The 11,987-nt window shown below is 64.3% G+C and overlaps 2 protein-coding genes across 2 annotated transcripts; one reads left to right on the top strand and one right to left on the bottom strand.

Annotated features, from left to right (window-relative positions):
- Positions 1 to 2,005: 2,005 nt before the first annotated feature.
- Positions 2,006 to 5,497, bottom strand: LOC309881310 (deoxyribodipyrimidine photo-lyase-like). Its single transcript, XM_082767147.1, has 9 exons — positions 4,693 to 5,497; positions 4,406 to 4,551; positions 4,137 to 4,319; positions 3,767 to 3,925; positions 3,227 to 3,425; positions 2,984 to 3,136; positions 2,617 to 2,738; positions 2,317 to 2,476; positions 2,006 to 2,170 (listed from the first exon to the last, which is right to left on the bottom strand). The coding sequence occupies exons 1-9, from the start codon at positions 4,967 to 4,969 to the stop codon at positions 2,016 to 2,018; spliced, it is 1,554 nt and encodes a 517-aa protein (XP_082623273.1). The 5' UTR covers positions 4,970 to 5,497; the 3' UTR covers positions 2,006 to 2,015.
- On the top strand, positions 5,497 to 10,142 carry MUC20 (mucin 20, cell surface associated; the record flags this gene model as incomplete). The annotated part of the gene is made up of 6 exons (XM_082767234.1): positions 5,497 to 5,572; positions 6,427 to 7,146; positions 8,517 to 8,936; positions 9,024 to 9,131; positions 9,454 to 9,539; positions 9,668 to 10,142. The coding sequence occupies 6 exons, from the start codon at positions 5,497 to 5,499 to the stop codon at positions 9,737 to 9,739; spliced, it is 1,482 nt and encodes a 493-aa protein (XP_082623360.1). The 3' UTR covers positions 9,740 to 10,142.
- Positions 10,143 to 11,987: the final 1,845 nt, after the last annotated feature.

Below are 11,987 nucleotides of genomic sequence, written 5' to 3'. Positions count from 1 at the left end.
TCCAGGATCAGAACAGAGGAGGTAAAAATGGTAAAAATGTGGTGTGCCTGCCCGCCTCGTTCCCACAGAGGCAGCACCCAGGGGGCAGCCACCCCAGGGGACCCGCTTTGTTGCTGGGCATCGCAGAGATCTTGTGGCAAAAGAGTGCAGCAAGAGAGGCTTCAAACCTCGCTTCTCCCTCATGCTGCTCATCTTTTCTTGGGGATTTTTCCTCCTCTAGGGCTGACATGGGACCTCACCCTGGCAGTGTCACCCTGGGATGCGTGTGAAGGCTCGTAGTTCAGCCCTCCGGGTGCCTCCCCCCAGCCTCTGTCACACTTTGTTCTTTTAGGTTGGGCTTTTTTTTTTTTTTTTTTTAAACTGGCTGGATTTGGTTTTATTTTTTTAACGCAGTCGTTTGTATTTTTAACCGTTTGCTCCCCACCTCCCAAGAAGGTGCTGCTGGAGATGTTCCTACGTGAGGGGCTATAAAACCTCCAGAGCTTTCCTGCTCCTGGTCCCTCACCCCTGACCGGGGCTGGCAGCTGCCAGCTGCCCCTCTCCCATCGGACCTGCTCCCCTTGGGAGAGGGGTCACCGAGCCAGGCAGAACCTCAGGGGAGAAGCTGGACAGGTTGCTCCCACGGGGGTGCACTTTTGGGGAGAGGGATTGGCACTGGGGGTGCTGCAAGGTGCCACTGCATCCAGGGGCTGCTTTGTCCCACGGTACGGGCAGTGTCCAGCACCAAGGTAGCACTGGGGGCTGGAGCCCACCCAGCCTGGCAGGCAGGTGGGGGGAAGGATGAAGGGTGTTGAGGGACAGGGGACACCAGCTTTCAGCCTGGCACGTCACCTCTCTGATGGCAGGGTCAGAGGCTACTTACCAGCTCTAGCATTCCTGGCCTGGGACAGGTAGATCCACACCTTCTCCCTCATGTTTCTGCCTCCTCCTGTCTTTATCCTCATTTTCCCAGGACAGCAGCTGCTCTCCTGCTTGCTCCGCAGCTGGCAGGAGCTCTACAAGCCTTGAAGTTGCCAGCCTTGCAAGCAGAGAGCATTGCCACCGTCCTTGCCTCTTGTCCCCATGCTGCCACCTGGCTCGGCAGGTCCGGAGCTGGTCTCCCCCCTCCTAGGAGCTGGCTCAGAGCACCACACCTTCACCCACACCCTTTTGTTTGAAGCACTTTAACGTCGCGGGCCGCTGGCTGAGCTGAGCCCACGTCCAGTTCTAGAAGCACTGAGTACCTTTAGAGATGAGCGAATGGATTTTGGTTTATTTCTGTTTTTCCCCCCCCCTCTCTGGATGCAATGGGAACCCGAAACCCGGCGGAGGTCTCTGGGCAAGGTGATGCACAACACTACCACTGCTGCCACGTCTGGAGGGACAGCCAGGGGCTGCCCTGGCACTTAACCGGAGCCCTCCCCATGGGACTATTGCACAGCAGAGCAGTGAAACGCCGTCCCTAATAAACTAAGTTAAACTCAACGTGGTTTCAACTAAATGTGGTTGTGTTCTGAGCTGTACTGAGGCCCCTGCCCGCAGCAGGGCTCGTGCATTGACCCACAAACACCGGGGATACAAACTGTAAACCTCACACCAAAAGGCCAGGGGGGAACTGTTTGAGGGCGCTTGGGCAAGCCCAGCACCGCGCTGGCTCCGCACCGAGGAGCTCTGCAGGAAGCATGGCATCAGGAGCCTGGTTCTTGGGATTTTTCCCCAGAAAAAGGAAAAACTAAGCTGTAGGTATAAGCTGCACAGACTGGCTTACCCTGGGCACAGTGGTTGTAGGAAATCTTTCTGGCTGAGGATTGCGCCTTGCTGCCTGCATCAAGCCCTGCACAGCTGCCTCATTTCTAGCTGGGGGTAACAGAAAGCAGAAACCTGCAAAACCCTGGGGCTTGCCGCTGCTAGGAGCCCTCCAGCAGCACTAATCATGGGTCAGGTGTGAGCCAGCACCATGACAAAGGCACGTCCACCCCGAGCAGGGAGGAGCACGACCCGTCTCACCCCTTGCACCCCGGGCACCGCTGTGCTGGTCACTGGGCGAGCTCTCGGGGGGCGTAGCGGCGCTCGAACTGGTCCACGTCAAACTTGCGCTTGCAGCCGGAGTAGTTCATGTAGCGGATCTTCCCGAAGACGTCCCGCTCCTTCCAGCCCTGGTCGTGTATGCCGCAGATGGACCAGAGGCAGCCTGGTGGACACAGAGGTGGACATCAGCTCTGCCCCGTGCCAGCGGGGTGCCAAGGAAGATGGAGAGGCTGAGAGGCCTGTCCTCATCCCCATGCTGTGACCGTCAAAGGAGGGGACCCCCACCCCATAACCCATCCCACAACGTGCCTACGTAGCCGTTGGGGTCTCTCCCGTCCAGCTCGTAGCGGTCGTTGAGGTAGATGGCAAATTGCAGGGCCTCCTCGGGGGAGCGGGTCCACTCCAGGATCTTCTTGGCCCAGTACATCCGCAGGAAGCCGTGCATCTTGCCCTCCCGAACCATCTGCAGCTGTGGGGAAAGGGACAGACACAGGGCTCAGCTCGTGTCCCAGCCCTTCCCAGGCCCCATTCACCCCACGGCACGGCCGCAGCCCCCTCGGCGTGGCTGGGGGTCCCAGGGGAGGCAGCGGGGCCTTTGGGGTCCCCGACCTGGGCAGCGTTCCAGAGCGGGTCGTGCGTGGCGGCCTGCTCCAGCTGCTGCAGCTCGTAGAGAAAAGGCCTCTTGTCCTTGGCGTGGAGCCTCAGGGTGGTCTGCGCCCAGTCGTAGGCACCTGTGGGAGATGAGGGACACCGCTGAGCGCCCTGCTCCATGGGTGAGGGGGAAACCAAGCGTTGGAGACCCCAGCCCTGCAGGCAGCCTCGCAAGGGGGCATTACGCCTCCTGCCCTGTATCTAGATGATACCGATGGCACATTACTGCCCCTACGGCCCCTTCTTTAGGGAAAAGAGGGGCTTGCCAGGTTGGGGTGAGCACAGTTTGGGCCCCTAGGGTTGCCCACCCGCCCCGGGGCACTACCTTGCAGGCTGTCGTAGTTCTCGTTGTAGTAGCAGAAGTTATCGGCCAGCTCCCTCCGCACCACGGCCTCCTCCACGAACGCGTCCACCGACTCCTTGTGGGCACGCCAGTGTTTCTGCACCTCCAGGATGGCTCGCTGGGTGGACACCTGGCCTGGGGACAGGGGGGAAGGTGTGGGTCCCGGTCACCCATCGGGTCACCCGGCTGTGATGCTGAGCGTGGCAGGACGGCCGGGGCGCTCACCGAAGTGGAACCAGGGAGAGAGGTTGCTGAGAGCCGCCTTGTTGGGGTCATTTCTGTGGGAGCTGAAGGATTTCAGCCGCTCGGCGATGAAGGACTGCAGCACGGCCAGCCCCGCCGAGGTGCCGGGGGTCGCCCACTCCACCTCCGCCACCGAGCGGTCCACCTGCAGGCTGGAGTAGCAGGCGTCCCACGCGATGGGCTGCGAGCAACCAAGCGGTGTGAGGGTGTTTGCTGTGCTAGAGCTGAGCCCCAGCAGCAGATGCTCTCCAGCCAGGGCTGCCCTGAGCCGTATTTACATCCCCCATGTGCCCACCACTTAGGGCTGTCCCCAACCTGCAAGCCCCCAGCTCATGCCAGCTACAAACCAGCCCTGCACAGCTGAGATTTGCTCAATATCTGGAAGAATGGGGTGGGAATCTCCCTTCCCCAGGGCCTCCCCATCTCCCACTGCCTGTGGCCAGGTCATCGTCCCCGCTCCCAGGATCACAAAGCAGCTGTGAAGCTATCCGGGGCTGGATGCGGAGGGTTTGCCCCAAGTACCTCTGCGGGGCAGGACGGGGGATGCGGGTGCCGAATGACGGGAGGGAACTCGGTGAGGAACTCCGGGAGCTGGCTGTGGATCTTGCCCCGGATGGTCCTGGCGCTGTACTCCTGCTTGGGGGAGGTGACCCAGCAGGGCACGATGTTGTGGGCATCCACCTGAGAAGCAAAGCCGCGGAGGAGGAGCCGTAAGCAAATGAGAAGCAAATGGTCCTGATGGCACGACCCACACCCAGGACAACGTCCTCACCCCTCCCTGCTCAGGCCACTCCAGTACACCTCTACAGTGATCCCAAACACAAGACCCTTTGTTTCTTCCCTATCTCACCAGCCTGGGTTTCCCCACGCCCTCTAGATCACAGGGACCCACCTGCACAAAGGGCATGTCCTCGGGCAACCTCTCCCTGACGTCCTCCACCCACTGCCTGGGGACACGCAGGGGACAGAAATCCGTCACCAGCCCCCCCACGCCTTGCTGCACCACGAAGGGGGGCAGCACGTCCTTGGCGTAGCCCAGCAGCAAGTGGAAGGGGATGTTCAGCTCCGTGCACTCCTGCAACGAGACGAAGAGGGCTGGGGGACGGTCCTGGTGGCTCCGTGTCCCTCCAGGACCCCCGCGTGTCCCCGCGGTGGCCGTACCTTGCTGACCTCCTGCAGCCCCCGCAGCATGAAGCCGTAGTGGCGGATGGTGGCACCGAGGAATTTGGGCACCAGGCAGAAGCAGACGCGCAGAGGCAGCTCCTGTTTGAGGGCCAGGCGCTGGGCGTAGAGGAAAGCCCAGTTATCTGGGGAGGGGGGGAATAAAGCACAAGGGCTGTACAGAGGATGCGCTGCGAGGGGAAGGAGCCGGGGGCTGCGCATGGGGAGCCCCCCCAGCGCCCCCCGGCTCTAGGGAAGGGTGGAGGCGGGGGGGGTGGCATCCTTACCTTGCACCCTCTGGTCCCGGGACATCCAGTAGAGGATGCATTTGGCGTCCTCCAGCAGCTCGGGGCCCCGGGAGACGAGCCGGACCCGCTTCTTGTTGTACCTGAACTCCCGCACCGAGGGGGCGGCCGCCCGCCGGGCCGCCCGCAGCGCTGCCTCCAGCCTCCCCTCGGCCTCTTCTTCCTCCTCCTCCTCCTCTTCCTCTTCCTCTTCCTTCTCCCTCCTCTTCGCAGCCTCGCCACCCCCGGAGGCTTTCCTCTTCCCGCTGCCCCTCGGCATCCTCAGCCCGGTACAGCCCCGGGACCCCTTGCCCGACGGCTGCCAACCCCACCGGGGACCCCCGGAGCCTCCCCCACGTGGCGCCGGGCGTTATACAACAAGGGGCGGGGCCAAGGAAAAAAGGGGCGGGGCTTCAGGATAAGGGGCGGGGCCTCCCGGCCGTGCACCGCCCAGGGGCTGCTGTCCCTGCCCCTAAACCCAACCTTGTGCCCCCTATGGGGTCCCCTCTGGCACCGACCCCCCTCCCATGCCCAGCACGGCCCCAGGGGTGCTGGGGATGGCCCCGGGGTGCTGGGGGTCCCGCTGCCCACCCGTGGGTGCCTGCTGGGCACCGCACCCAGCCCAGGGAGTGGCCCCGGGGGGGTGGAAACCCCCTTCCCTGCCACCACCTGGGGAATAAAAGCGCTCACCTGGGTGCTCTGCCTCTGTCCGGCAAAGGGAGCGCGCACAGCGCAGTGCCAGGGCTGCGGGGAGGGCTCGGAGCTGGCCTTTTTTGGGAGGGGGGCATCGCTCCCACCCTCCTGGACATGGCCGGGCACAGAGGAGGGCTGATCCTGCCCCTGCTGCTGCTGCTGAGCCTCGCCGTGCCCGAGCTGGCGCTGGGTAAGGGCCGAGCGGGATGCACGGGGAGCTGGGTGGCCCTGGGGTGGCTTCGTCTCCATGTCAAGTTTTATTTCGATGGCATCTCCGGCAGGCAGAGAAGGCCTCTGCTGTGCTGCAGCACAGAGCTCCGGGGCTGCACCTTGCTGCCTGGGTCACCTTCCCTGCTGGCAGGGGTGCTGGGCTGTTGTAGGACCGGGAAACTGCAAGCATTTGCCCTCGGCACAACGCAGAAGTGATGTCCAGGGAGGAAATTCAGGGCCTGCAGCCTTACGGCCTCCTATGAGCCCTGGGGAACAGCCCCCGACCCCATCCCTCAACCCCTGCAGAGCTTACGTGGGTTGCAGCACATCTGCCATGCAAGCAGGGATTTTCTCCCCTCTCCCTCCCTTCCTACGGGGCTGGCTTCCCCCGCTGCCACTATTTATGCATCGCGTTATCGGTTCCTGAAGATCTGCAGCAGAGAGCTTTGTGTAAACTGCCCGGGAGATTCCAGCCCGAGCGCGGTAACCGGTTCCTGCTCAGCTCTTCCCGTCAGACGGGTTTGTTTGACTTCCCCCCCCGGAGGGATGGAGAGGGTGGCACGGGGCTTATCGCTGGTGCCAGGAGGTGTTTCTGCCCAGAGGGTGGCCGTGCCCGCAGCTGGTTCCTTGTTCATCAGGCTGGGGCGTTTATTGTCCTTCCACACTGATGAGCGGGGTGCTGCTGCTCAGGAGGAACCCGTGTTGGGTCCCTACAGGATGGTAGAGCCCCGCTGCTGACCCCATAGCCTAGGGCGCCTCCAGGAACTGGTGGTGGTGGTGCTGAGCCATCCCCAGCTCCATCACGGTGACACCTTGCTGCCCACCTCTTTGCAGGGACCACAGCCACAAATGCTACGGTGACCTCAGCTCCCTCCACCTCCCTGACACCCGTGGAGACCCCGACGCTGCTGCCCACCACCGACACAGCCTCCGTGCCTCCCTCCAGCCCAGAAACGGGAGCCTCCACCCCAGAGACACCCAGCGTGCCGACGGGTCCCTCCACCAGCAGCACCCTGCCGCCCTGGGGCAGCAGCCTGGCAGCCCCCAGCAGCCCCCCGTTGGAGGTGAGTGGCAGCATGGGCTCTCCCACCAGCACCACGCTGCACCCTTATGCCACCAGCACCGCCACCACCACGCCCCCAAGCCCAACCTCTGCAGCCACGATACCCACCCGGCCTGAGGTGACAGCAGGCACATCGCTGGGGACCGGTGTGTCCCCAGCTCCGAGCACCAGCTCGGCAGGAGCTGCACCAAGCTCGCTCCCCACCCTCCCCTCCACCTCGGTGGTCACCACGAGCACCAGCAAAGGGCCAGCGGTGACCACAGCGCTCAGCACCACATCCCCGGGGAGCAGCAGCCCCGTTCCCATCACACCAACCGAGCCCTCCACAACCCCGCCGGACCCCACAACGCCTCTGGATCCCACAACCCCCTCCCACCCCAGCACCGGGGGCCCTGGGAGCATTTCAACCCCCAGCCAGCCCCCAGGGACCACAGCCGGGACCGTGGGGACACCCCCGGACACCCCCCAGAGCCCCGCTGCCAGCACCGCAGGTGAGCGCAGGGGGAGCGCAGCGCCCAGCCGCGGGCTTTATATAGGGCGGGGGGTGGGCGTGGCCAGGAGTGGGCGTGGCCAACGAAAACGGGCGTGGCTTTACGGGCGTGGTTTGAATGGGCGGGCGAGATGTGGGCGTGGCCAGCGGTAGGGCGGTGCCGGGGATGAATGGGCGGGCGGCAGTGGGCGTGGCTACTAATGGGCGTGGCCTCGCGGTGGGCGTGGCCTCGTGGTGGCGCGCTCCCCGTGGTGGCGCGCTCCCCGTGGCGCCCCCGCCACCGGAGCCCCGTCCCCTGGGCGCCCCCCGTGCTCCTCTCCCCGGCACCCTTGGGTGCCTTCGTCCCGGCCGCTTGCGGGGCCGTGCCCGGTGCCTGCGGGCGCCTCCGTGCGGGCTCGATCGTGAGCCCGGCCAGAAGGAAGCGGCCCCGCGCCGCCGTGACACGCTCTGGGGAAGTGATGCCTGCGCAGACGGCCCGGGAGAGAAGTCCTTGGGCTGGAGCACGCCCTTCCTGAGCGCCGCCTGCTCTCCCGGCCGCTTGCTCGGCCGCAGGCAGAGCGGGGCTGTTGGCTCCCGGGGGCTGCGGTGCTGCTGGCACCGAGCATCACCCCTGTCTCGGGGCGTAGGGACGGCCCCAAGCAGCCCAGCTGCTTCCCCGGGCTTTTTCCCATCGGAGCCGTCCCCTCACCAGGCAGAGGATCTCTGCCCCGGGGGCTGGTGGAGGTTTGCTGGGCATCGCACCCAGCCCTGGGAGCACCCCCTTCCCTGCCAGCACCCAAGGAATAAAAGCACCCACCTGGGTGCTCTGCCTCTATCCGGCAAAGGGAGCGCAGCCACCGCAGTGCCAGGGCTGCGGGGAGCACCCAGAGCTGGCCTTTTTTGGGGGGGCATCAGCTCCTGCCCGCCTGGACATGGCTGGGCACAGAGGAGGGCTGCCCCTGCCCCTGCTGCTGCTGCTGAGCCTCGCCGTGCCCGAGCTGGCGCTGGGTAAGGGACGAGAGGGATGCATGGGGAGCATCGCTGCCAGGGTGCTTGGGTGGCCCCGGGGTGGCTTTACCCACAGTGGGGGGCACGGGAGGGGACACACTGCGGGTGCTGCTTGCTGAGCAGGAAAACGGGGCCGTGCTGTGTAAGCAACAGGTTTTGCTTCATTTCTGCTGCCTCGCACAGTGAATTCCCTCTGCTTCTTCCTGGGGGCTGCCTGGGGCTGCAGCTGCTTGCTCTCGCCTCTCCGGGGTGGACGGGATGCAGAGGTGGGCTCCCACCTCCTCCCTTGTGCGAGGATGGGGCCCTCCGGAGCAGACATCCACCTGGGCAGGGGCTGCGAGCAGACCTTTGCCCTTCATAGTATTATTATTTAACTTCTGGCAGGCTGCAGCAGCTCGGGGAGGAGGTGGCTGCTTGACCTGAATGCTACAGCGACCTCAGCTCTCTCTGCCTCCCTGAAACCCACAGAGACCACGGCGCTGCCGCCCACCACCGCCTCCACCAGCACAGCCTCCAGCCCCGAAAAAGGATCCTCCTCTCCAGAGACACCCAGCACACCCCCGGGGAGCAGCCGTCCCTCTCCTCCCACCACAGCCCCACACACGGGTGCATCCACCGAGCCCTTGACAGCCCCTCTGGACACCACAGCCCCCCCCCACACCAGCTCTGGGGTGCCCGGGAGCACCCCAAATCCCAGCCAGGCACTGGGGACCACAAACGGGACCAGCCCTGGTGCCTCCACCCTGACCACGGGGACATCCCCGGACACCCAGGCGTCACCCCGCAGCCCCGGTGCCACCACGGGTGAGTGTGGCTGAGGGGTGAAGGGTGGGTCTTCCCCAGGTTTAGGACCCTCTGGCTAACTAACTAGCACCACGTTGCTTTGCCCAGGCACCTCCCCTGCCACCAACTCAACCCAGAACCCAAACAACACCTCCAGCACCTCCACGGCCCAGCCGACGGCACAGCCCGCCTGCCCCGGCATCGTGAGCCCAGGCGGTAAGTGCCACATCCTGGGACCCCAAACTCTTCTCTGAAGCCTTTATGGCAAGGCCCACGTGTCCCATGGGCATGGTGGTGGCCTTTTGGGGTCCTGCAGCCCCTCTCCTTTTGCCCTGTTCTCAGCCTGGGGGCTCTGTTGGTGTGCGGGGCGCGTGGTTTGCTGTGCGCACGGGGGGTGGCGCAGAGCAGGGTGGCACAGACACCGTGCCTGAGGGTGGGGGGCACACCTGAGCCTGCTCAGCTCTGGTTGTGGTGCTGGGGAGAGACCCCAGGCGTGAGGTGGAAGGGGAACCAGCAGAGCTGTGTCTTCTGCTCCCAGCGGAGTCCCACATCTTCCTGTCCATGCGCCTGGCCGGCCCCGTGGACCCTGGGAACAAAACAGTGCAGGACCTGATCGTGTCCGAGGTGAGCTGTGCCCGCAGCCCTTCCCAAGGGGCTCTCCCCTTTGTCTGGCTGGGGACAGGGGGCAGGAAACCCCTTTTGGGACCCCCCCGTCAATGCTGTTTGGTGTCACGGCTGTCCTCTGCCCCCAGCTCCGCCACGGGCTGCAGGCCATGTTCCCGCACGCCGACTTCACCATGCAGTGGAGTGGGAAGAAACCCTGAGCACTGCCCCACGCTGCAGCCCCCCAGCCACCCGTGGCACTGAGGAAGACGAGGAAGGAGCCCCTGCAGCCCGTTGTCAGCCCCTGTGTGCTCTGAAATAAGCAGATTTCAGGACCTGGCTGGCTGCGGGGGCACAGCCGGGGGGTCCCACGTCGCTGCTCTGCTCCCCCCCCGGGTGCCTGCGCCGTGGGGCTGTGGAAATCCCGTGGGCTGAAATCCTTCCCTGTTTTTTTTTTTTTTTTTTTTTTTTTCCTCAGTCTCTGGTTAAGGAGACGGCCGCAGCGTCTATCCCCCCGCAGCGAAGTCATTTATTAACTGATTAATTAGGCAGATAAAATCAGGCCGAAGCAGTTCTTACCCTCAGCAAGTCACCTCGCGGAGTGATTAAAAAGTGAAATAATGACCCAAATGGCTGTGTTGTTACTGCGGGGGGGGGGGAGGTGTTTTTGGCTGATCCCTTCCTGCAGCCCCTGTCCCACCAAGGGAAAGGGCGTTTGGGGCTGAAGCCACCTCGGAGCCACCCAGCATATAGGGTCTGGGCAAGGGGGGGGCTCGGTGGGGTCTGGAGCCCCGAGAGCTCACCAGGATGCTGCGATTTGGGCAGGATCTGTCCCCAACCCGCTGCTGGCTCCTCTCATTCTGGTCTGTGTGAGTCGCAGGCCGGGCTGGGACAGGGAGGGGGCACGAATGGGGACATAAAAACACATCCCCCTGCGGTCACACAGTGCCCCTGCTGATGGTGACCCCAATTGTGGGAGAGAGAGGACGGGAACTGCCTGGCCCTGAGGCTCTGGGCTGTGTCACCCGCAGACGTGTCACCTGCTGCTGGCCACCAGCCCCAGCTGGACGGGGTTCTCCTCCTCCGGGACCTGCACACGTTTCCCCACAGGGAAAAGCAGCCTGCAGGAGCACACCCCAATCCCCCAGGGAGCTGTTTCCCAGCCGGGATGCTGCCTGGCTTTTTGGGAGGCTTTTTTTTTTTTTTTTTTTTTTGAGCCCTTAGCACAGCGCTGCTCCTGCTGCAGCGGGGTGCAGAGCAAGGGGGAAGCAGGGCAGAGCCTGCTGGATGGGGTCCCCGCTCCCCACGCCTTGTAGGGCACGGGGCGAAATCATCCTCGTGCTCTGCCCACGCCGTGGCGCCGGGCCAGGAGCCCTCCCACGCCGAGTCCCACCGGGCTGATCCTGCCGGCTGCTGAATCCATAACTTCAGACCCCGGGACGTGGCGCGGGGCCAAGGCCGGCAGACGGCAGCCAAAGTGCGTCACAAAGGGAGGAAAAAGGTCCCCAAGTGCTGGGATGAAAAGGTGACCGGGGCACTTACCATCCCCGTCCGGCACAGCTGCCTTCGTGGCAGGGGGAGGAGATGCTCCGGTGGTGGCCAAGCCCCCCCCTGCCCTCATCCTGGGACGGAGCAGAGGGGACCCGGCTGTGACGGGGGTGCTGTGATCCCAAAATGGGGACACGGGGCTGTGACAGGCTCCCAGCACGGCCGAATGCTGGGCTCTGGGTACCGCCCCGGGAAGCTGCAGCCCTCCCAGAGCCCCCGCTCGCAGCTGGGGGAAGGTGATGGCAGCCAGCTGTGCCTCAGCACCAGTCCTGTGGGTCCCAGTTTGAATTTTTCCCACCTTCCACTTCCCAACATAGACGTCTTTAGGGGTTTCTCCTCTGTGCTGTGGGGCCTCCCCACCAGGACGGGGTTTTGCCACCATCACCTCGCTGGGATGAGCTGCTGACTGGGACAGGGATGTTGCTCGCAGTGAGGGGCTCTTCCAGCCCTCAAATCATCCCTCACTCTCCTGCTGTAACCTATTTTCCTCCATCAGCATCATCCCTGGTTGCAGACCCCTCTCCCCGGCACCCAGGGGGACCTCCAGAGGGTGGCACCAGCCCCTGGTGACCGAGGTGTCCCCTCCAGCGTCCCCCTCCCCTTCACCGCGCTGTGCCCGGCGCACCAAATGATCCAGAACCTGTGGGGTTGATGGATAACCTGGATAACCCGTCCGTCCCCCCCCCAAACCCCCTCCAGATGCCCTTGCCGGCAGGAGATGCCGTAATCTCCGCGGGGCTGGAACAAGCAGCCCATTAATTCCAGGAAGGCCGATAAGGCGCTGCCGTGCCACGCTGTGCTGCCTGCTGCTGAGCCCCCCGGCACTGGGGTTCCCGGCACTGCCCACCCCAGACCCAGGATCCCGAGGGGATCCCATCCTCAGATCCAGCACCTCCCCGCCGTGGGTTTGGTGGGACCGTG

This window comes from Aythya marila (genome assembly GCF_965140915.1).
Source record: "Aythya marila genome assembly, chromosome: 9".
Lineage (NCBI taxonomy): Eukaryota > Metazoa > Chordata > Aves > Anseriformes > Anatidae > Aythya > Aythya marila.
The sequence above is the reverse complement of the archived record's forward strand: the minus strand, read 5'-3'. Positions and strand labels throughout refer to the sequence as shown.